Here is a 21,749-nt window from a genome sequence, read left to right on the forward strand (position 1 = left end):
TGGCTGGAGGGGAAGGTGCAGAGAGGCAGGCAGCAGGGAGGGAATTGGGCTTGGGGGGTGGTCTCTGGAGTGGGGCCATCGAGGGAAGTAGCTGCTTGTTGAGCAGGTGGTGGGTTGGGCACTGGGAGCCCAAAGGAGTGGGATGAGTGGGGTTCTGCCTCCTCTGTCCAACTGCCCCCCAGGACCCCTTCTGCGAGTGGCATCAGAGCACCAGCCGCAAAGGGGACGCAGCGTGCAGTCGGCGGGGCCGTGGGCGGGGTGCCCTGAAGAGTCCAGAGGAGTGTCCCCCGCTCTGCAGCCAGTGAGCCGGCTGGATCTGGGGAGCAGGCAGGTGGGTGTGCCTGGGGGCTGGGCTGGGCCATTGAGTGACCCGGCCCTCCCTCCCCCTGCCCCCAGGCGCCTGACCTGCGAGGACTGCCTGGCCAACTCCAGCCAGTGCGCCTGGTGCCAGTCTACTCACACCTGCTTCCTGTTTGCCGCCTACCTGGCCCGGTACCCGCACGGGGGCTGCCGTGGCTGGGATGACAGGTGGGTGCCCGGGGTGTGGATCACGGAGGGAGGGTCCATCCGAGGGTCCCAGACTCTGACCCCCCACCCCTGTGGCCCTACAGTGTGCACTCAGAGCCGCGGTGCCGGAGCTGTGATGGCTTCCTGACCTGCCACGAGTGTCTGCAAAGCCACGAGTGTGGCTGGTGTGGCAACGAGGACAACCCCACGCTGGGACGGTGAGCCCGAGTGGGGGCAGGGGCAATTGGCCCTCCTACGCCTGTCATTGGTCATTCTGACAGCCACCTTGTTTCTCTGCCCTTTGGCCCAACCCTTCTGTGGCTGCCTGTCCTTTCCAAATTGTCGTCCGTCTCTGCTTTCCCCCTTCCGCCTCTTTCTCTGTTTGTTCTCCTTTTCTCTGTCTCTGGGACTCGTTTTCTCTCACCTTTCCTTCTTTTTTTTCTTTCTCCTCGCCTTTCTGTTTTCATTTCTCCTCTTCCCTTCCTTTCCCTCTCTTCTGTCTTTTAAATCTTTTTTGTCTGTGACCGCTCTTGGTTTCTCTGTCTCTCTCTCCATGTTTGTTTTTCTGTTTCTCTGCCTCTGACTGGCCTCTCTCCCTGTCACTGTTTCCCTGTCCCCTGTCTCTACGTTGTCCCCCCAACCTTCTTCAATCTTCCTTCCTGCAGGTGCCTACAGGGAGACTTCTCGGGGCCCCGGGGAGGGGGTAACTGCTCCCTGTGGGTCGGGGAGGGCCTGGGGCTGCCCGTGGCCCTCCCTGCCCGCTGGGCGTACGCCCGCTGTCCTGACGTGGACGAGTGTCGTCTGGGCCTGGCCCGGTGCCACCCGAGGGCGACCTGCCTGAACACACCTCTCAGCTACGAGTGTCACTGCCAGCGGGGCTATCAGGGCGATGGCATCACACACTGCAACCGCACGTGAGTGAGGCAGGGGTTGCCATGGAGATGTCGCCCCAGGGCTGGGACTCCTGAGGATGGAGTGAGGAAGCCATGATGGTGCTGGGATTCCGCCCATGGAACCAGCATCTCCAATTAGCCTGGGGTTTTTACCTTGCAGGCTAGGCCCTCATTAGAGTGACAGGGTCCCCAGCGTAACCCTAGTTACCATGGAAACGGGTCACCCCTAGGCTGTCTGTCGGTCATAGTCTTCAGTGCCATGGAGGTGGAGCAGGACCCAGTTGAAAGGGTGTTTTCACAGTGGTGCTATGTGGTTGCTATGGAGACAGGCCTGATGATGTGTGGTGGAGTTACCTTGGAGACAGGGTCACCCACACAGCTCAGAACCATGGAAATAGGCAGGGGCTTTGATGGGGCTGCGGTGTAGAGATGATGGGGGCCCTGGGAGCTCTGGGCCTGTCTGGCCCCTTCCCCACCCCTGACCTGGCCCCTCAGGTGCCTGGAGGACTGTGGCCACGGTGTGTGCAGCGGACCCCCGGACTTCACCTGCGTGTGCGACCTGGGCTGGACGTCCGACCTGCCCCCGCCCACGCCCGCCCCGGGCCCCCCTCCCCCCCGTTGCTCCCGGGACTGTGGCTGCAGCTTCCACAGCCACTGCCGCAAGCGGGGACCTGGCTTCTGCGATGAGTGCCAGGGTGAGCAGCCTCATCCCTGGTCCTGGGACTGGCCTTGGGCCTCCTCCCTCTCAGGCTCCAGTTCTGCTGTGAGTGGGCTTCGGGCTTCCCTTGAGCAGCTCTGGGTCCCCGGCCCCACGCCCAGCTCCCGACTCAGGCAGGTTTCGGTATAACCAGTCTTAGTCCCCTGCTTGGGACTTGCTCTCTCCCCCAGTCTGGGCCTGGGTTTCTGTCCTTTGAAGCAGCTGGGAGGGGGTCAGGGATCAGCTGAGCCAGTTGATCTGGACTCCTTCCTGTCCTTGTCACTGACCCTGCATCCCACTGCTGGGGCCTCCACAGACTGGACGTGGGGGGAGTACTGTGAACGGTGCCGGCCCGGCAGCTTCGGCAATGCCACGGGCTCGGGCGGCTGCCGGCCCTGCCAGTGCAACGGGCATGGGGACCCACGCCGTGGCCACTGTGACAACCTCAGTGGGCTCTGCTTCTGCCAGGACCACACTGAGGGTGCCCACTGCCAGATCTGCTCCCCAGGCTACTACGGGGACCCCCGGTGAGCCAGGGCACCAGCCGGGGCTGGGTAGGGTGGCCTCAGGGACATAGTGGGCTGGGGCAGGACTGGTCTGACACTGGCTCTCCTCCATCTTCCCAGGGCCGGTGGCTCGTGCTTCCGGGAGTGTGGAGGTCGCACCCTCCTCACCAACGTGTCCTCGGTGGCACTGGGCTCACGCCGGTTTGGGGGGCTGCTGCCTCCAGGTGGCGGGGCTGCAAGAGCCGGGCCTGGCCTGTCCTATTGTGTGTGGGTTGTCTCAGCCACCGAGGAGCTACAGCCCTGTGCCCCCGGGACCCTCTGTCCCCCACTCACCCTCACCTTCTCCCCTGACAGCAGCACCCCCTGCACGGTGAGCGCTCAGGCTAGCTCGGGTGAGGCCCACAAACCAGAGCCCTGTTCCCCCCGACCCCAGTTCCCCAGACAGGCCCTAACCCAGATGTCGCCGTCTTTATTTTTATCCTTCAAACCCCAAACTTGGTTCCTCAGATCCCAGCCCTTTGTTCCTAAGCCCATAGACCCTCCTGTTTCCCAGATCACTTCCTGTTTTCTGAATTCCTGTCCCTAATCACCAGATCCGCAAACTCTTCCCAAACCAGGGATGGTAGATTGTTACATCTGTGTGCCAACTCCAATCGACTGGCCACAGCTGCCAGGAGCTGTGTATTGAGACAGAGGCTCAATGCAGGCGTGCCTGGTCTGTCGGCCATGTCTGCTTTGGACGCAGGATGGGTAGTGGTGGCCTCCGTGCCACACTGTGACAGTCTGCCCTGGATGTTCAGACAGCCCACTTCCCGGTGTCAGATGGCCTTCTCCTCTGGAGCCCCGCCCCTCCCCGGTCCTAGGTGCCCTCTTTCTTGTCCTCGTTGTCCTCTAATCCTTGACTCCCACCCCTCCAGCTCAGCTACGTCCTGGCCTTTGATGGATTCCCACGCTTCCTGGACACGGGTGTCGTCCAGTCGGACCGCAGCCTCATAGCTGCCTTCTGTGGCCAGCGACGCGACAGGCCACTCACGGTGCAGGCCCTGTCTGGTATGGGTGCTGGGGGAGGTGAGGTCTCTCTGCCCTGGGCTATGTGTCCCTCATCCCTAAACTCACCACCTGAAGTGGGATCAGGACCCAGCTCGATTCTGCTGCTGACTTGCTGGGCGATGTAGTCCCTCATCATCCCTGGGCCTCAGTTGCCTCAGTTTCCCCAGTTAAAAGGAAATAGAGGGCCGGGCACAGTGGCTCATGCCTGTAATCCTAGCACTCTGGGAGGCCAAGACGGGCAGATCGCTTGAGGGCAGGAGTTCAAAACCAGCCTGAGCAAGAGCGAGACCCCATTTCTACTAAAAATAGAAAGAAATTAATTGGCCAACTAATATATATAGAAAAAAAATTAGCCGGGCATGATGGCGCATGCCTGTAGTCCCAGCCACTCGGGAGGCTGAGGCAGCAGGATTGCTTGAGCCCAGGAGATTGAGGTTGCTGTGAGCTAGGCTGACGCCATGGCACTCACTCTAGCCTCGGCAACAAAGCGAGACTCTGTCTCAAAAAAAAAAAAAAAACACAAAAAAAGAGGAAATAGAGAGGATTGCGCTCGCTGGGCCACTGTTCTGGAGAGACGTGCAGAGCAGGACGTGTCTTTGGAGCATGTCGGATGTGGCTGGTGTAAGCACCCCGAGCAGCTCCTTAGCTTGTGCTTCTCAACCCGGGGTCATTTTTGCCCCTCAGAGGCCATTTGGCAATGTCTGGGGACATTTTAATCATCATGACCTGGGGAACGACTGGCATCTAGTAGGTGGAGACCAGAGATGCTGCTATGCTCCGTGGTCTGATGGAGACATGCCACCCGCAACAGTTAAAGGGCCTGAGTTTGGGAAAGTTTTGCTTCATGTTGTGAACCAGAGTGGCTCCAAGGCTGGGAGACAAAGGGGCAAAGGGACAAAGTTGCAATTGGCCTGCAGGAGATTGCATGAGCGCCCAGACCCCTACCGGGGAGCCCCTAGAGCTGAGCTGGTTTCCTTGCCTTGGCAAATGTTTACTGAGCACCTGCAGTAACCCAGGCCCCAGCCAGACTCTGCGGACACTGCAGTGAGGGAGGGACACAGGCGCTGCCCTCGGGGACTTACAGGGTAGGGTGTGAACTGCATGGGACAAAGCATGTTCAGGGGAGTCATGCCTGTGCTGAGGACTGAGAGGGAGTAGAAAGGAGGGGGCACCTGGCCTCACCAGGAGGGCTGGGCAGCCAGGAGGGCTTCTTGGCGAAGGGGAAGTTTGATTTGTGGCATGAAGCCAGAGGCGCGGTGGCACGGGCTCCTCCAGGTGGAGCAGTCACAGGTGCCAAGGCCCTGAGACCAGGAAGCGGCCAGAAGGCGCTGGGATGCAGAGGGCAGGGAGACAGGGGGGTCATGAGATGGAGGGTCAGCAGGGCTCTGTGAGCTCCAGGTGGGACACTTTGTTTACATATAACTTTATTAAGCCATGTTTTACGTGTCCTAACATGTGATATAATTATTTCCTTCCCTCCTCAAACCTGATATTACATAAGAGCAGTAGGGAGCTATGGAAGGTTCATGTTTCTGAGGATCACTGGGCCGCTGCGAGGGTTGGGTGTAGACAGCCAGGGAGACTGGTGGGGGTTGGGCACAGTGTCCAGGCGAGACAGGACGCTGGCTTGGACAGCTGCCAAGGAGGTGGCAAGCAATGGGTGAACTTGAGCGATCCAGGTTTCCAAATCGATGGAACTAGATGGTTGGCCGAGGGAGGGGATGTTCAGGAGGATGGTTAATCGTGACGGTGATTAAAAATGATGGTGCGCCTTGCTCCCCTGCCCAGTCACACTGGGTTTTCTTGACACCTGGAGCTGGAGCAGTGCCTGGAGCGTGGCTTCACCGTAAACCTCCGGCTGTCTCTGCAGGACTGCTGGTGCTGCACTGGGAGGCCAACGGCTCCTCGTCCTGGGGCTTCAACGCCTCGGTGGGCTCTGCCCGCTGTGGGTCAGGGGGCCCCGGAAGCTGCCCTGTCCCCCAGGAGTGTGTGCCCCAGGATGGAGCTGCAGGCGCAGGGCTCTGCCGATGTCCCCAGGGCTGGGCTGGCCCACACTGTCGCATGGCCCTGTGTCCTGAGAACTGCAATGCCCACACTGGGGCAGGGACTTGTAACCAGGTACAGGTGGGATAGGGCAAGCCAGGTGGGACAGGGTGGTGATCAGGACTCCCCTGAGTCTCCTTCTGTCGTCCCCAGAGCCTGGGCGTGTGCATCTGCGCTGAGGGCTTCGGGGGCCCCGACTGTGCCACAAAGCTGGATGGCGGGCAGCTGGTCTGGGAGACCCTCATGGACAGCCGCCTCTCAGCTGTGAGTTGTGGGCGCTCCCTCTCTGGGGACATGTGACACAGTCCCATCCCTGCTCTTGGCATCACCCCCCAGACCCTATACCCAGGCCTGACACTTTGTCATGACGTTAGCCTGACCCCTGACTCCCCCACCCCCAGGACACCGCTAGCCGCTTCCTGCACCGCTTGGGGCACACCATGGTGGAGGGACCTGATGCTACCCTGTGGATGTTTGGGGGCCTAGGCCTGCCCCAGGGGCTGCTGGGAAACCTGTACAGGTGAGAACAGCCCTAGGGAGCTGGGATACCTGAAGGAGAGAAGGTCACCTCAGGGGAGGCTGAGATGTCTGTCACCTAAGAGTCACTTCAGAGGGGTGCAAAAAGCCTCTAAGGTGACTGACACTTCAAAGGATGGTGGGACATTTGTCATAGGAGGCTCACCTGTGGATACCTGGGAACTAGGGAACTTGTTTGGGTAGTGCCACCCCAGGGGGTGCTGGGACATCTGTCAGGGAGGGTCACCTTTAAAGGTGCTGGGAGGACTGTGTAACGAGGCTGCTTCCTTGCACGGTGGCCTCAGGTACTCAGTGAGCGAGCGGCGATGGACACAGATGCTGGCAGGGGCTGAAGACGGGGGCCCAGGCCCGTCACCCCGCTCTTTCCACGCAGCTGCATATGTGCCTGCTGGCCGTGGTGCTATGTACCTGCTGGGGGGACTCACAGCTGGAGGTGTCACCCGTGACTTCTGGGTCCTCAACCTCACCACCCTGCAGTGGCGGCAGGAGAAGGTGAGCATCTCTCCCCACCCCTCCCCTAGCCCCCACCCAGGCTCTGGCAAAGGCAGCCACAACAGCTCCTGTTGGCTTTGCCACCAGAGGAAACAGTGTCCTCCTGGGCTTCCAGTAGAAGCCCCAGAATTGAATTTCCTTGGCCATCCTGGGTCACATTGCAGTCCTGAGCCTGTCCCTGGGACATAGTCCCACCCAGCCACACAGAGAGAGCAGAGGAGCCAGGCTTCCCAAAGCTGCACCAGGCCACGCGTGGACAATGACAGGCAGAAATGACTAGAGACCTGCCGGGACCTTGTTGGAAGGCCTGGGGTCTGACCAGCCCGGGAGCTCCCTGCCTCCTTAGCAGTCACAGAGGACTCTGGGGAGCTGGGTCTCACTTCTACCCACAAGGTGACCCCTGACCTCCAGCCCCCTTGGTGACCTTGGCCCTCTATCTCTCAGGCCCCTCAGACCGTGGAGTTGCCAGCAGTTGCTGGTCACACCCTCACTGCCCGCCGAGGCCTGTCTCTGCTCCTGGTGGGTGGCTACTCCCCCGAAAATGGCTTCAACCAGCAGCTTCTCGAGTACCAGCTGGCGACCGGCACCTGGGTGTCAGGAGCCCAGAGCGGAACACCCCCCACAGGTGGGGCTGGGGACCAGGAGGGCACAGCACCCTTTGACCTCCAGCTGTCCAGGCTGTGTGTAGACTCTGTCTGCCGCACCACCTGTGGTCACTGCCTGCCACACCTTGTTACCTCCCTGTCTTCCCCGGCCCCCACCCAGATTCCCAGGGTGCCATCTTGAAATGTTCAATTCCTCTATTTTTCCCTCCCACGCTCCATAATAAACTGCCCACTTCCTGCCACATGTGGTTACCCTCCGCCTCCCCTCGGTAATTCTGAGATCATCACTCCTCAGGGGTTCTCCTTTTTCTGTGCTTCCTGGGACATTCTTTGGTCACTGTTCCCTAGACGTTCTGGTCACCCTCCCTCCTCAGAGCCTGTGAAAACTTCTTAAGGGTGGATGACTCTCTTTTCTTTCCCAGAGCCTCTAGTGATCGTCATTTAGAACTGCAGGAAGAGGGCAGGGTTGGGAGGGACTCCCAGGTCTCTGGCCTCAGGGCCCATGGGTAGTGGTGTGGTCACTGAGCGGGCGAGCCCAGGAGGTAGTAGGGGGCACTGCTGGTGGCCAGCCCTTCCCCAGCCTGTGGTCATTTGCCCCCACCAGGTCTCTATGGTCATTCTGCGGTCTACCACGAGGCCACTGACTCCCTCTACGTGTTTGGGGGCTTCCGATTCCACGTGGAGCTGGCGGCCCCGTCCCCGGAGCTCTACTCCCTGCACTGTCCTGACCGTACCTGGAGCCTGCTGGCCCCGTCTCAGGGATCAAAGGTCAGGAAAAGAGGTCTGGACCAATGGATGTGGGGGCCAGGAGGGAGGTGCCACCTTTTGCAGTGCCCCAGGGACTGGCTCCCTCCTGGGTTCCTGCTTCCTCTCCTTTCTAGTCCCTGATTGAGCTGTGACACTCCCATGTCTCCCCTGTCTCCAGCCCTGATTAGGAGGAAAGCTCCTAGGCTATCGGGTCAGAGGCCTGAGTTTTACCCCTGCTCTGCCCTCACTCTTGCTGTGGCCCTGGCAGGCCCCTGCCCCTTCCCTCCCTGCCGATAAAAAAGTAGGGCTGAGGCTCCTCGCAACTCCTGCCTCGAGGCCCAGCAGGCAGTGTGCAGGAAGACGGGGAGACCTGGCTGCGCTGGTTGGGGACGCTTGCGTCTTCAGTCCACGTATATTTCCAAGCCCATCTTGGGGGAGGGAGAGCCTCCCCCCAGGTTTCCCCCCACCCAGCTGCTAAGACCACATGAAGAATGAGGGGGCTCATCTCAAGGGGTCTGGGCCAGGTTCCTGGAGGGCAGCCTGGGTCATGAGGGTTCCGGTGCTCAGGGGGAAGGAGATGGCTTTGTGAGCTGCTCTTGGGGATACAGGAGGTCTCCTGGAGGAGGGAGGAAGATTCCAGGAAGGTTGGGATTGGGTGGGCTGCTGGGGAACAGGTAGGGAAATCCAAGGGTGGCGGGTGGGCTGGGAGGGAGCACGTGGAGCACAGGACAGCTCTGACAGGCCAACCCTGCCATGTGTCTCCACAACAGCCCCGTCCTCGGCTCTTCCATGCCTCAGCCCTGCTGGGGGACACCATGGTGGTTCTCGGGGGCCGCTCCGACCCGGATGAGTTCAGCAGCGATGTTCTGCTCTACCAGGTCAACTGCAATGCCTGGCTTTTGCCCGACCTCACCCGTAAGTCCCCAGCGCTGTCCCGGGGAAGCCTGGGGATATCTAGGAGGCACCCCATCTCCTCCTGGGACCTCCCCTCATCAGGAGTCACTCAGGCCTTCAGCAAAGCTCCTGGCCCCTCTGTGTCATCTAAATGCCATGGAGATGCCCTCGTTACTGTCCTTTTTTTTCCCCTTAGGAAAGTTCATTTTTTCATTCTGTATATAAAAGTAATGTTCACGGTACATAATTTATAAGATAGGAAGAAAAACACTACCCATAATCCCACTCTCAAGACAACCACTGTTACGTGTGGGGGTGTTTTCTGACAGTCTTTGCTGTTCGTAGGTTAGAAAGGGGCTTAGCTTTGCCTTTGTCTCTCACTGTTGTAAGTGACTGGCTGTGTGTGTTTCTAGGGCCGGCTCCTTTCCTTTTCACTTCTCTTTCAGACCCTCTGTCTCTAATTCCCTTTTTCTCTTAATCTATCTTTTCCACTACTAGGTGTATTTTTTGGAAATTTAAAAAAATTGAGGTGAAATTCAGGCCGGGTACAGTGGCTCATCCCTGTAACCCTAGCACTCTGGGAGGCTGAGGTGGGGGATCACTTGAGGTCAGGGATTTCAGACCAGCCTGAGCAAGAGGGAGACCCCATCTCTACAAATAATAGAAAAATTAGCCGGGTGTGGTGGCGAGCACCTATAATCCTAGCGCTCTGGAAGGCCGAGGCAGGAGGATTGCTTGAGCTCAGGAGTTTGAGACCAGCTTCAGCAAGAGCAAGACCCCTACTCTACTAAAAAACATAGAAATAAATTAGCTGGACAACTAAAAATATATATAGAAAAAATTAGCTGGGCGGGCATGGTGGCACCTGCATGTAGTCCCAGCCACTCAGAAGGCTGAGGGAGGAGGATCGCTTGAGCTCAGGAGTTTGAGGTTGTTGTGAGCTAGGCTGACGCTACGGCACTCTAGCCTGGGCGGCAGAGTGAGACTATCTAAAAAAAAAAAAAAAAAAAATTCACTGGCATTTAGTGCCACCATGTGTGTCTGGTTCCAAGACATTTGTCTCTGGTCTTACTCCACTTTTTCTGTTCCATTTTTCTGTTTGTGTATCTGAGCCTCAGGCCCCTTCTCTCCTCACCTGTCTGCTCCATCGTTTTGTGTCTGTCTCGGCTCTCTTTGACTTCCTCCTCTGTCTCGGTGTCCCTCTCTGACTGGCGTCTTTGTAGGAGTCCTATCCCTGGGTGTCCCACTCACTCTCTGAACCCATCTTGCCTCAGGCCCGGCCTCCGTGGGGCCCCCGGTGGAGGAGTCCGTGGCTCATGCCGTGGCAGCCGTGGGGAGCCGCCTGTACGTCTCTGGAGGCTTTGGGGGGGTGGCCCTGGGCCGCCTGCTGGCGCTGACCCTGCCCCCCGACCCCTGCCGCCTGCTGCCTTCGCCGGAAGCTTGTAACCAGTCTGGGGCCTGCACCTGGTGCCATGGGGCCTGCCTGTCTGGGGACCAGGCCCACAGGTAACCATGGCGACTGACAGCCCATTGCCAGCAGGCGGTAGTGGGGCCCTCTGAATGAGACAGACCCCTCAGCAGCAGTCAGGGATCCAGGCCTCTCTGGAAGCAGAAGACGCTTTTGTAGGTCCCTCGCAAGCCCATCTGGCTGCCCCGTCATCCTCTCCTGATGTGGGGCTGTTGACGGGCCTTATCTGCCCTGTGAAGTGTCATCGCATTTACTACAGGGGATTAATGGGTCTGATGACGGGGTGCTCTCCCAGACCCCTCCTAGGGTATGTGTAATAATAGGGACACCCACTGCTTTTCTAAAAGCCGAAAAGTTCTGAAACACGTGTGCCTCCCAGGATCTGGGCTAAGGGATTGTAGACCTGCACTGTGGTAGCAGGGAGCCACAGAAGGTTTGAGCAGGAGGGAGGCAGGGGCAGGCCCAGGCAGAAAGATCCCTGGAGCTGTTGTGAGAGGTGGAGTCGGGAGGGGAGGCTGTGGATGGGGACTGGGTGGGGAAGGGGTGCAAAGGTGGAGAGGCAGGAACAGTCAGAGAAAAATTCAGGAGGCAGAAGGCCTTGGTGGCTTGAGGGGCAGGGGGACCTGGGATATTGTCCAGCATCTGCAGCCTAGATGACAGGTGGACACGGGACCATCCATCACCAAGTGGGGATGGGAAGGACCAGGTTCCGGAGGCTGGTGCTGAGTCCGGCTTGGGACGAGGCAGGGAGGGCCGGCCTGCAGGGCAGTGTCCTGGTCCTGGAGGCGGGAGGGCAGGGCCTGGCTGGGTGTGAGTGAGCCAGGCCTCATGCCCTCCAGGCTGGGCTGTGGGGCACCCCCCTGCTCCCCGATGCCTCGCTCCCCGGAGGAATGTCGCCGTCTCCGGACCTGCAGTGAGTGCCTGGCCCGCCACCCCCGGACCCTGCAGCCTGGAGATGGAGAGGTGAGTGGGTGGGGGATGAGGAGCAGCAGGTGGGTAGGGGGTCCTGGTCTCCACTCTGGTCGGCTGTCCCACCCGCCTCAGGGGCTCAGGAACCCCGGGCCCTTTAGCTGGCTCAGGAGGCGTGCTGGGGGCCCCTGAGGACCCCTCCGAGCGTGTCTTCCCCGTCAGGCGTCTGCTCCCCGCTGTAAGTGGTGTACCAACTGCCCCGAGGGTGCCTGCATCGGGCGCAACGGGTCCTGCACCTCGGAGAATGACTGTCGCATCAACCAGCGAGAGGTCTTCTGGGCGGGGAACTGCTCGGAGGCCACGTGCGGGGCGGCCGACTGCGAGCAGTGCACTCGGGAGGGCAAGTGCATGTGGACGAGGCAGTTCAAGAGGACGGGTGAGTGCTGGGCTTGGTCCCGAGAGGGGAGTTTGGGGGCCTGGACTCCTGGGTCTGAGGGAGGAGGAAGCCGGGGGCCCGGCACTGGCGACCATCCCTGTGCCCCCAACCCCAGGGGAGACCCGCCGCATCCTGTCAGTGCAGCCCACCTATGACTGGACGTGCTTCAGCCACTCTTTGCTGAACGTGTCCCCGATGCCGGTGGAATCGTCGCCCCCACTGCCCTGCCCCACCCCCTGTCACCTCCTACCCAACTGCACCTCCTGCCTGGACTCCAAGGGTGCGGACGGGGGCTGGCAGCACTGCGTCTGGAGCAGCAGCCTGCAGCAGGTACTGTGCCCGCCGGGGCTGGGGCCCGTCCGGGTCTCCCTTCTCTGCCCTGGCACTGACCTTCCTTCTTCCACCTCCTCCGCCCTCCCTTTCCCATCTCCCTGGCCGCAGCCCCACAGTCCTTTCTCTCTCCGCCCACCATCTCCCCCTTCCCCCTTTGCCTGTGAGTGTCCCTGTCCTTCCTGTGTCTTGTGGCCATGCTGCTGTGCCCTCTTCCTGGCTGCCTGGTCGTTCTTATTCACGGTCCCTCAGTCTTTCCCTGACGTCCTTTCGTAGACGTCTTATGATCTGGCTCAAGGGCTACCTGGTTTTGACCTTCTGGCATTATTCTTTAATGGTTTTGGGCTTAGAGCCTGGGGCAGGCAGCAGAGAGAGCTTGTCCCTGGCCTACTCCTTCCTCCCATCCTCTGTCCTTTTAATAAATTCATTATCAAGCACCTTCCTTGTGCCGAGCACTTTGCTAGGCTGTGGGGTTTGTCAACAGACAAGCTAGGGTCCTGCTCTCAGAACACAGGACGTGCAGTTTATAGAGTGGGGTGTCATCACATTTGGCCGCTAGGGAGGTCACAGCAGAAAGTGCTGTGCAGGGCCGGGGACTCGGTTCTCTACCCCTCCCAGGTTGCCTTGCCATCTGCCAGCGCGGGCACTAAATTTAGATCTAGACACCCAGCCTGGCAGAGGCTTTTCCTCTGGCCTTTCAGCAAGGCTCAGCTCGTCGAGGGCTCTGACCCGCAGTGGTCTCAGAGCTCCGGCCAGAGCAGTCGGGGTTTTCTATTTCGGGATCACAGGGTTGCTTTGCTTTTTCCTAAGTGCTTCCAGGCAGCCAGTCCAGATTAATCTCTTTCCTCTCATACTTCACTTAAGGCCCCAGCAGTAAATAAAATGCTCTTAAACACTGAGGTAGGTTCCTAGGGGTCCGAACCTCATGGTGCCTGTAGCTGGGGTCCCAAACAGGGGTGTGTCCTCAAGGCCAAATGTGGCCCTCCAGATCCCCAAGTGAAGCCTGTGACCGGATCCAGACTTCCCAGAACAAATCCCTTTGTTAAACGCATTTGTTGTGTAAAATTTTGATTCAGTCGAAAGGCCACACTCAAGGATCTGGAAGGCCACATGTGGCCCGGGGGCCGCAGGTTCCCCACCCCTGGAGGAGTTGCCACCTGGCCCCTAACCAAGGACTCCTTGGCCTCCCAGCCTGGGGTGGGAGAAGCCTTTTTGTCCCAGCAGTCAGGTCTGTGTTTTTTTTAAGTGACTGTGGTTACAACCCCACTCCTGACACTCTTTTCTGTGCCCATCTGGGGTTGTTGCCTTCCTGAGCTGTAAGAAAACAGTGTCCTCAGCTAGCTGGGTAAAGGGTACTCCCTACGCCATACAGTGGCACCTCCTGGAACCTGGGTAGAAGGTGCAGCCAGGCCTCACCAGGGGCTGCGATGAAGCCTGGAAAGCTCTTTTCCATCTCTCTGTGGGGGTGTGGTTCCCATCTCTGCCTCTGTCTGCAGCCGTCTCCTCTCGCCTCTCCACGTTCTCGTCTTTTGCTCATCCAGACAGTCCCTCCGTCCCAAGTCTACATGACCTTCTCGTTTCAAGGACCTTCCTAGCCCGACTTCTAGTCTTGACATCCAGTTTCAAATGCTTGAGAGGGAGAACATATGACCACAGCTAGTGCACCTGGCCATGGCCAGGGAGGGGCAAGGCCTAGGAGAAGAGTGTGGTCAGTGAAGATGCCCGGAATGTGCTCGCTTGACTCTCTTCCCCCACTCTCGCCCCACCCGCTGCAGTGTCTGAGCCCCTCTTACCTGCCCCTGCGGTGTATGGCCGGAGGTTGTGGGCGGCTGCTCCGGGGACCCGAGAGCTGCTCCCTGGGCTGTGCCCAGGCAACCCAGTGTGCCCTGTGCCTGCGGCGCCCCCACTGCGGCTGGTGTGCCTTGGGGGGCCAGGATGGGGGCGGCCGCTGCATGGAGGGCGGACTCAGCGGCCCCCGCGATGGTGAGAGGGGTTTGGGGGTAGGCCTAGAAGGGCTGGCCCTTAGCTGGGGTCTAGCGTGGGAATGTGGGGGTGCTGAGCCAGACCGGAAGTGGGGCTCAGAGGAAGTAGGAGCAAGGGCCTGGGTGGCTGGGGGTGGGCGGTGCAGAGAGCCCCCCAGGTGAAGCCCTGTATTCCCCGAGCCAGGGTTGATGTGTGGGCATCCCGAGGCCTCCTGGGCCTTCCTGTCCTGCCCCCCTGAGGACGAGTGTGCGAACGGGCACCACGACTGCAACGAGACCCAGAACTGCCACGACCAGCCCCACGGCTACGAGTGCAGCTGCAAGACGGGCTACACCATGGACAAGTGAGGCTGTGGGCCAGACAGGGCTGGGCGGCTGCAGGAGCAGGGCCAGACAGACCGGGGTGAGGTCTAGAGCAGCGTCCCCAACCTTTTTGGCACCAGGGACCAGTTTCATGGAAGATAAGTTTTCCACAGACTGGGGGGGGGGGGGGATAAGGGATGGTTTTGGGATGATTCCAGTGCATTACATTCATCGTGCACTGTGTTTGTATTATTACATTGTAATATGTAATGAAATAATTACAATCCATAATGCAGAATCAGTGGGAGCCCTTAGCTTGTTTTCCTGCAACTAGACGTTCCCATCCGTCCCATCTGGGCCTGATGGGAGACAGAGGCTGATCTGACAGGAGCGGAGCTCAGGCGCTGATGCGAGCGATGGGGAGCAGCTGTAAATACAGACGAAGCTTTGCTCGCTCGCTCTGTGTGGCACCCTCCGAGTTGCATGGAAGACAATGTTTCCACAGATGGGCAGTGGGGGGCAGAGCTCTGTGGCTCAGTCCCCCTCAGGCGGTAGGCTAGTGCCGCAAGTGTAGAGCAGAGCAGGATAGGAGAAAAAGAAGTCCAGTGCATGAAAGTGGCGAGATATGTCTGAGATTTATGCAGGCTGTGTGGGTGGTGGGCGTGGCTGGGAGGGGAAGGGGTGGTGAGATAGAGCAGGGAGGAGGGAGTTGATCGGTGCCAGAAGGAGGTTGTGACTCCTGGAGGAGTGGTGAGCTAGACCCCGAGGAGGAGAGGATGAGGCAACAGACCAGGGAGGAGGGACTAGTGGAGAAGAGAGTGGAGTAGTGGCTGAGGGGCTAGGCCACGGAGTAACGAGGAGGGTGGCCTCCTATGGGGGCCGCTTGCCCTGACCTCCGCTCCCCCTGCAGCGTGACAGGCCTTTGCCGCCCCGTGTGTGCCCAGGGCTGCGTGAACGGCTCGTGCGTGGAGCCCGACCACTGCCGCTGCCACTTTGGCTTTGTTGGTCGCAACTGCTCCACGGAGTGTCGCTGCAACCGCCACAGCGAGTGTGCCGGCGTGGGGGCGCGTGACCACTGCCTGCTCTGCCGCAACCACACCAAGGTGGGCCGCCTGGGGGCTCAGACCCCGATGGCGGGACCCGGGCCCTTGCTGGCCTTCAGCCCATGCTCGGGCATCTTGAGCCCCATTCCAAGCCCTGATAAGCCGGGGGAGGGGAAGCGGCGGCAGAGCTGGGCCAGGGAGGTGTGCGAAGACTCGGGCTGCCCCGGAGTAGTGGACGGAGCGGGTGCCAGGCTGGGAGGGCAGGCTCATGGAGAAGATTTGGGATAGTGCAGGGAAGGGCTCTTTGAGTGCAGGACTTTGGGCTGCAAGTGCATAGGTGATGGTGGGGCTAAATCGCAGACGGGCTGGAATTGTCCAAACCAGGCGCCCCAGCCCTTGCCGCCCTCCCGTCCTGTGCTTTCAGAACCTAATGCCCCTCCTCCCCAGTAATTCTCCAACCCTCCTGACCATGCCGTCCTGGGTTCTCAGGGCAGCCACTGTGAGCAGTGTCTCCCGCTGTTCGTGGGTTCAGCTGTCGGGGGCGGGACCTGCCGGCCCTGCCACACCTTCTGTCGTGGAAATAGCCACGTCTGCGTCTCCAGGAAGGAACTTGAAATGGCCAGGAAGGAGCCAGAGAAATATTCTCTAGATCCAGAGGAGGTGAAAGAGGCTGAGTCCCCAACTCCTGGGTCTGAGGGAGGAGGGGCTGGGGCCAGACCCCCGGGACTGAGGGAGGTGGGGGCTGGTCCATGCCTTTTTGTGATCACTCTGTTCTTTCTTGGCCAGATTGAAAACTGGGTGACAGAGGGTCCTGCTGAAGACGAGGCTGTGTGCGTGAACTGCCAGAACAACAGCTATGGGGACAAGTGCGAGAGCTGCCTCCATGGCTACTTCCTCCTGGATGGGAAGTGCACCAAGTGAGAGGAACGGGGTCTGGGACCCTCATCCTTCTCATTAGGAATGGCTTTGGAGCCACACCCCCCCATCTTCTGCCTTCAGTCAGTAGAGAATGAACCCCCCAGGGAGCCCCCAGGCTGGGGCAGAGTTGGGAGAAGGAGGTAAACTCAGTTCAGAGACACCCCCCACCACCACCACCTCCAAGGCTGGTGCTGAAATGCGGGCTACACAGCAGCCCTGGCCGAGACTGGTGACAGAGAGAGGGCAGCTGAGGGGAGAGGCATTGAAACAACCTCCCTATTCTGCCTCCTGCCTTTTGCATGTTCAGTGAACTCTGAACTCAGTCTACCCTGGGTTCTGATCCTGAAATCTGTCATTTAGCTGCTCCATGGGCTTGGCAGATGACCTGTGTGAGCCTCAGTTTCCTCTCGTGGCCCGTTGGACAGGGTGGGGCTCGCGCATACCGTGTCTAGCCTGGGCCCCTGCAGGTCGTGGGAGCTCTGTGACGCTCCCCTTCTTTCCCGTCCTCAGATGCCAGTGCAACGGCCACGCGGACACATGTAACGAGCAGGATGGCACGGGCTGCCCGTGTCAGAACAACACGGAGACCGGCACGTGCCAGGGCAGCTCCCCCAGCGACCGCCGAGACTGCTACAAGTACCAGGTTTGGCTGGAGAAGCAAGTTATGGGCTGGGGGTCCCGCATCCCTGAGGGTCCAGAGCTGGGATGAGGTCGCCAGGCTGGGGGCAGGACCAAGAACGTGGTTCTGAATCTGCAGCCTTGGGATCCAGGTCAGCTGGACAGACTGTTCCTGAGGCCCAGTCAGTGTTAGGCCGTGGGAGGTGATCCTGGGGACCCAGGTAGGAGCTTCTGGGCGGCTCTCAGATTAGTGGGGAGATAGTCTCCATTACAGATAGCATAACTCGAAGGTTCCAAATGCCCGAAAATCCATCTTATAGTAGCTTAAGCAAAAAAATAAAGTATATTGGCTCTCAAAACTGAGATCCAGGTCTGCCTTCAGGAATGGCTGGATCCAGGTGCTCACACAGTGATGTCAGGAGTCTCTGCTTCCCTGATCTTGATTCTGCTTTCCTCTTTCTTAGCTTCTTTCTCAGGCAGGTTCTCCCCAAGTGGTAGCTCCTACCTGATGACCTTAGGCTAACAGAATCTCAGTTCTAATACCCAGATTCAAATTCCCCCTCGTCCGTTTCCCTTGTCTTCTTCGGGAGGTTCCTGGAGCACCTGCACTGGCCACCTGGCTGGCTGCCATGTTGCGGAGTACCTCCCGGGAGGAGGACATGCCATGCTCCCTCCTGGAGGATACCACCCCACCCCACCCACTTTCTCTATCCAGTTCCAGAGGAAAGGGAGAGTCCCTTGCTCTCAGTCTCTCTTACCCATCTGCATCATAGCTGCAAAGATGCAGCTCCACCCCAAATGACAGCAGTTCTATAACTTTACTGATCCCCCCCAATATTGCCATCCCAGATCAGAATTTTTGCTTTCTTGTTAAGCGAAAGACCCCTTGGCTTCTACCAGAGAGTCCCAGAGATCAACTGAGACCTCCTCCTCTAGGAGGTCCATTGGCTGCTCTGAAGTAGCAGTTTCTTTCAGTTCTACTAGGAATGGCAGTGACCGCTGGTATGTACGGGGCACATGCCACCCAGCTGGGAGCTGTGCCGTGCAGACGGTGGCAACAGCACAGAGGTGGAAGGCTCGGCAAGGCTGTGCTGGGGCCTTGGCCAGGTGTGGATGTAAGAGGGAAACGGGCCCAGAAACGTCAAATCGCCTGTTCCAGGTCAGGCAGCCAGTTGCATCTGGAGCCAAGATTGACCCTGGTCTGATCGTGGAACTCTAGTGCTTTCTGCTACGCTCCGGGAATCATAATAGCTGTTATCCGTACACTCATTCATGCCACACATGTTTATTGAGCACCTACTATAGGCCACACACTGCGAGGTGCTGGGGGCACAGTAGGGAACAAAACAGGCAAAATGTTCTGTCTTCAAGGAATTTATTTTCTTGTGGAGGAGCCCGGCAGTGAGTAAACGAGCAAGTGAGATGCGTAGTGTGTTGGATGATGATGAACAGCTGGGAGAAAAATTGAGCAGAAAGGGTGGCTAGGACGTGTTGGGAGTGGAAATGGTGCATGCAGTGGCCAAGGAGGACAGTGAGGAGGTGGCACTTGAGTCAGGACCCGATGGAAGAGAGGGTGCTGGACAAGCAGACACATGGGAGGACAGCTGTCCGGCAGAGGGTCAGCCAGTGCAAAGGCCCTGAGGTGGGAGCATGCCTAGCACAGCCGTGCCTGTGATTTCATTGGTCCTGTGAGCGAGCCACAGTTGCTACCAGTGTGTGGAGTCCCAGGCTCCCTGAGGTCAAGTCACTAGTCCAAGGCCACACAGCTGGTGAGGAGATAGAGCCAGAATTCAACAGAGCCCTTCATCACTGTGCTTCAGAGTGCCAGCGGCCTTGGCATCAGGGTGCTGGGGGCCCTAGGGTGACACCAGGGACCGCAGTGCTGGAGTGTCGGGTCCTGGTAGCATGTGCACTGTGGCAGGGAGGCTCCAGGAGGGTCACCGGGAAGTAGCTGGGACACAGAGGGGGCCTCCAGGGCAAAAGCTACGTATCAACAAGTGTAGGGTGTCATTCAGTCCTGCTTGGGGGCCAGGCGGGCACCGAGCTCAGTCCTGACGGCCACCTCCTGCCCCCTGCCCTGCCCGCAGTGCGCCAAGTGCCGGGAGTCGTTCCATGGAAGCCCGCTGGGCGGCCAGCAGTGCTACCGCCTCATCTCCGTGGAGCAGGAGTGCTGCCTGGACCCCACGTCCCAGACCAACTGCTTCCACGAGCCCAAGCGCCGGGCGCTGGGCCCTGGCCGCACCGTGCTCTTTGGTGTGCAGCCCAAGTTCACCAACGTGGACATCCGCCTGACACTGGACGTGACCTTTGGTGCTGTGGACCTCTACGTCTCCACCTCCTATGACACCTTTGTCGTCCGTGTGGCCCCTGACACTGGAGTCCACACGGTGCACATCCAGCCTCCCCCACCCCCGCCGCCACCCCCACCCCCTGCTGACGGTGGGCTCCGGGGGACCAGGGATCCAGGGGGACCAGGGGCTGGGAGTGGGCCGGGCAGCCCAGCAGAGCCGCGGGTACGAGAGGTGTGGCCACGGGGCCTGATTACCTACGTGACAGTGACGGAGCCGTCGGCTGTACTCGTGGTCCGCAGCGTGCGGGACCGGTTGGTCATCACCTACCCGCACGAGCACCATGCCCTCAAGTCCAGCCGCTTCTACCTGCTGCTGCTGGGCGTGGGAGACCCAAGTGGGCCCGGCGCCAACGGCTCGGCCGACTCGCAGGGCCTGCTCTTCTTCCGGCAGGACCAGGCCCACATCGACCTGTTCGTCTTCTTCTCCGTCTTCTTCTCCTGCTTCTTCCTCTTCCTGTCACTCTGTGTGCTCCTCTGGAAGGCCAAGCAGGCGCTGGACCAGCGGCAGGAGCAGCGCCGGCACCTGCAGGAGATGACCAAGATGGCCAGCCGCCCCTTTGCCAAGGTCACCGTCTGCTTCCCGCCCGACCCTACTGCTCCAGCCCCGGCCTGGAAGCCCGCTGGGCTCCCGCCCCCTGCCTTCCGCCGCTCTGAGCCCTTCCTGGCACCCCTGCTGCTGACAGGGGCCGGGGGTCCCTGGGGACCCATGGGAGGGGGGTGCTGCCCACCGGCCATCCCTGCCACCACTGCTGGCCTGCGAGCTGGGCCCATCACCCTCGAGCCCACAGAAGATGGCATGGCTGGCGTGGCCACGCTGCTGCTCCAGCTACCTGGTGGGCCCCATGCACCCAACGGGGCCTGCCTGGGGTCAGCCCTGGTCACGCTGCGGCACAGGCTGCACGAGTACTGTGGGGGCGGCGGGGGTGCTGGGGGCAGCGGGCATGGGGCCGGAGCAGGCCGGAAGGGACTGTTGAGCCAGGACAACCTCACCAGCATGTCCCTCTGACCTGCTGCAGGGTCCTCAGCCACAGTATCTGAGTCGCCTGATGGGGCCGCCCTAGACTTGGGGCCCCTCCACCCGGGGGCCCCTGGACACTGTCTCCTTAGAGACCACTGGCTCCCAGGGGGCCCACCAATCACCCAGGGGTCCCCAGACAGGGCCTCCTTTGTTCTGCATTCAGCAGCTATTTATTGAGCACCTACTATGTGCCAGGCACTGTTGTAGGCATGGGGCAAAGCAGGAACCATGTGAGGTTCCCTGATCTCATGGGACTGAGGCTCTAGTGAAGGGAGACAGTTGGCACGTGCATGTGCGCACACACAGGCAAGTAAGGTGGCTTCAGAGAGAGATCCGTGCTGTGAAACCTCAGTGAGAAGTGGCAGCAAGGGACCACGGGGTAAAGTCGATGGGGCACTCAGAGAAGCTCCACTGAGAACAACCGAAAAGAACTGGCCATGGGAGGAGCTTCGGGAACTGTCTCCAGGCCGAGGGAAGTGCAAGGGCAGAGGCCCTGAGGTGGGGACCAGCTTATTTTATTGAAAGGACCAGAAAACTGGCCATTATGTCCCAGACCAAGTATCAGGACACGATGTTGGGGACAGGCAGGGGCTGGATCACCCGGGGCCCGGGTGGAGTTTGGGGTTTAATTCTCAGGGCAATGGGAAGCTGACGGTTTTTGGAGGTGGAGCGACAGGGTCTGACGTTCCTATTTAAGAGATTACTCAGCTATGGATTGGAGGGGACAAGAGACGCAGCAGGAGGATGTGGGGAGGGCCAGGCCAGGGCAGTGACAGTCAGGATGCAGGATGTGTGTGGAAGAAGGTAACAACAGTACAGATGTCAGGGTGAGGGGGGGATAAATCCAGGATGACCCCTAACTGCAGCCTGAAGCTTGGGGATGTGCGGTGGTTTAAGCTGGGGCAGACTGGGGCTGGTGGTAAGATCATGAGTCTAGTTTTTGATGCAAGTTGGCCTGTAGACATCTCTTCAGCCAGGTCCAACTGGGGGTGGAGACACCACTGTATTTCAATAGCAGGAATTGAGTGCAGGGACTTGGTAGTGCTGGTGAAGGTAGTGGCTGCAAAGGAACAGATGGGACAGTGCGATAGCCCAGCACTCCCCTAGGCTGGAGGGACAAAGCTCAGCATGGGTGTTACCCAGCCCTGGCTCCAGAGTCACCCAGCAAAGCTGGGACAACTGAGTCCTGTTCAGAGGGGGCCAACCCTCTGCCTGAGGTGCGGCCTCAGGTGGGCACGGGAGGGTCCCAGGCTGGGGGTGCCCATGCTGGGATCATCAGTGCGTGGCTCTCTTCAGACAGTATTGCTTTGACGATCTCTGGGCCCTCCCGAGGGGCTGCCCCCCACCCGAGCCACCTCCATGGACTTCTGAGCTCCTTTACCCTTTGAAGACCCCCCTATCCC

The 21,749-nt window shown here is 59.7% G+C and overlaps 1 protein-coding gene across 1 annotated transcript in view; it reads left to right on the forward strand.

Annotated features, from left to right (window-relative positions):
* MEGF8 (multiple EGF like domains 8) overlaps window positions 1-21,704 on the forward strand; it is a 39,339-nt gene extending 17,635 nt beyond the window's left edge. Inside the window, exons 16-41 of the mRNA XM_012758471.3 lie at window positions 183-301; window positions 397-528; window positions 612-725; window positions 1,173-1,421; window positions 1,896-2,095; window positions 2,414-2,624; window positions 2,724-2,973; window positions 3,521-3,653; window positions 5,524-5,771; window positions 5,850-5,960; window positions 6,098-6,216; window positions 6,518-6,725; window positions 7,170-7,350; window positions 7,935-8,098; window positions 8,848-8,992; window positions 10,246-10,477; window positions 11,279-11,402; window positions 11,571-11,784; window positions 11,900-12,114; window positions 13,890-14,097; window positions 14,281-14,440; window positions 15,310-15,502; window positions 15,932-16,102; window positions 16,229-16,359; window positions 16,871-17,003; window positions 19,066-21,704. Of these exons, the coding sequence (XP_012613925.2) occupies window positions 183-301; window positions 397-528; window positions 612-725; window positions 1,173-1,421; window positions 1,896-2,095; window positions 2,414-2,624; window positions 2,724-2,973; window positions 3,521-3,653; window positions 5,524-5,771; window positions 5,850-5,960; window positions 6,098-6,216; window positions 6,518-6,725; window positions 7,170-7,350; window positions 7,935-8,098; window positions 8,848-8,992; window positions 10,246-10,477; window positions 11,279-11,402; window positions 11,571-11,784; window positions 11,900-12,114; window positions 13,890-14,097; window positions 14,281-14,440; window positions 15,310-15,502; window positions 15,932-16,102; window positions 16,229-16,359; window positions 16,871-17,003; window positions 19,066-20,334 (5,634 nt within the window). The 3' untranslated portion in view covers window positions 20,335-21,704. The remainder of the gene's footprint in view (window positions 1-182; window positions 302-396; window positions 529-611; window positions 726-1,172; window positions 1,422-1,895; window positions 2,096-2,413; window positions 2,625-2,723; window positions 2,974-3,520; window positions 3,654-5,523; window positions 5,772-5,849; window positions 5,961-6,097; window positions 6,217-6,517; window positions 6,726-7,169; window positions 7,351-7,934; window positions 8,099-8,847; window positions 8,993-10,245; window positions 10,478-11,278; window positions 11,403-11,570; window positions 11,785-11,899; window positions 12,115-13,889; window positions 14,098-14,280; window positions 14,441-15,309; window positions 15,503-15,931; window positions 16,103-16,228; window positions 16,360-16,870; window positions 17,004-19,065) is intronic.
* The last annotated feature ends 45 nt before the right edge of the window (window positions 21,705-21,749 follow it).

Source organism: Microcebus murinus, chromosome 16 (genome assembly GCF_040939455.1).
Source record: "Microcebus murinus isolate Inina chromosome 16, M.murinus_Inina_mat1.0, whole genome shotgun sequence".
Classification (NCBI taxonomy): Eukaryota; Metazoa; Chordata; class Mammalia; order Primates; family Cheirogaleidae; genus Microcebus; species Microcebus murinus.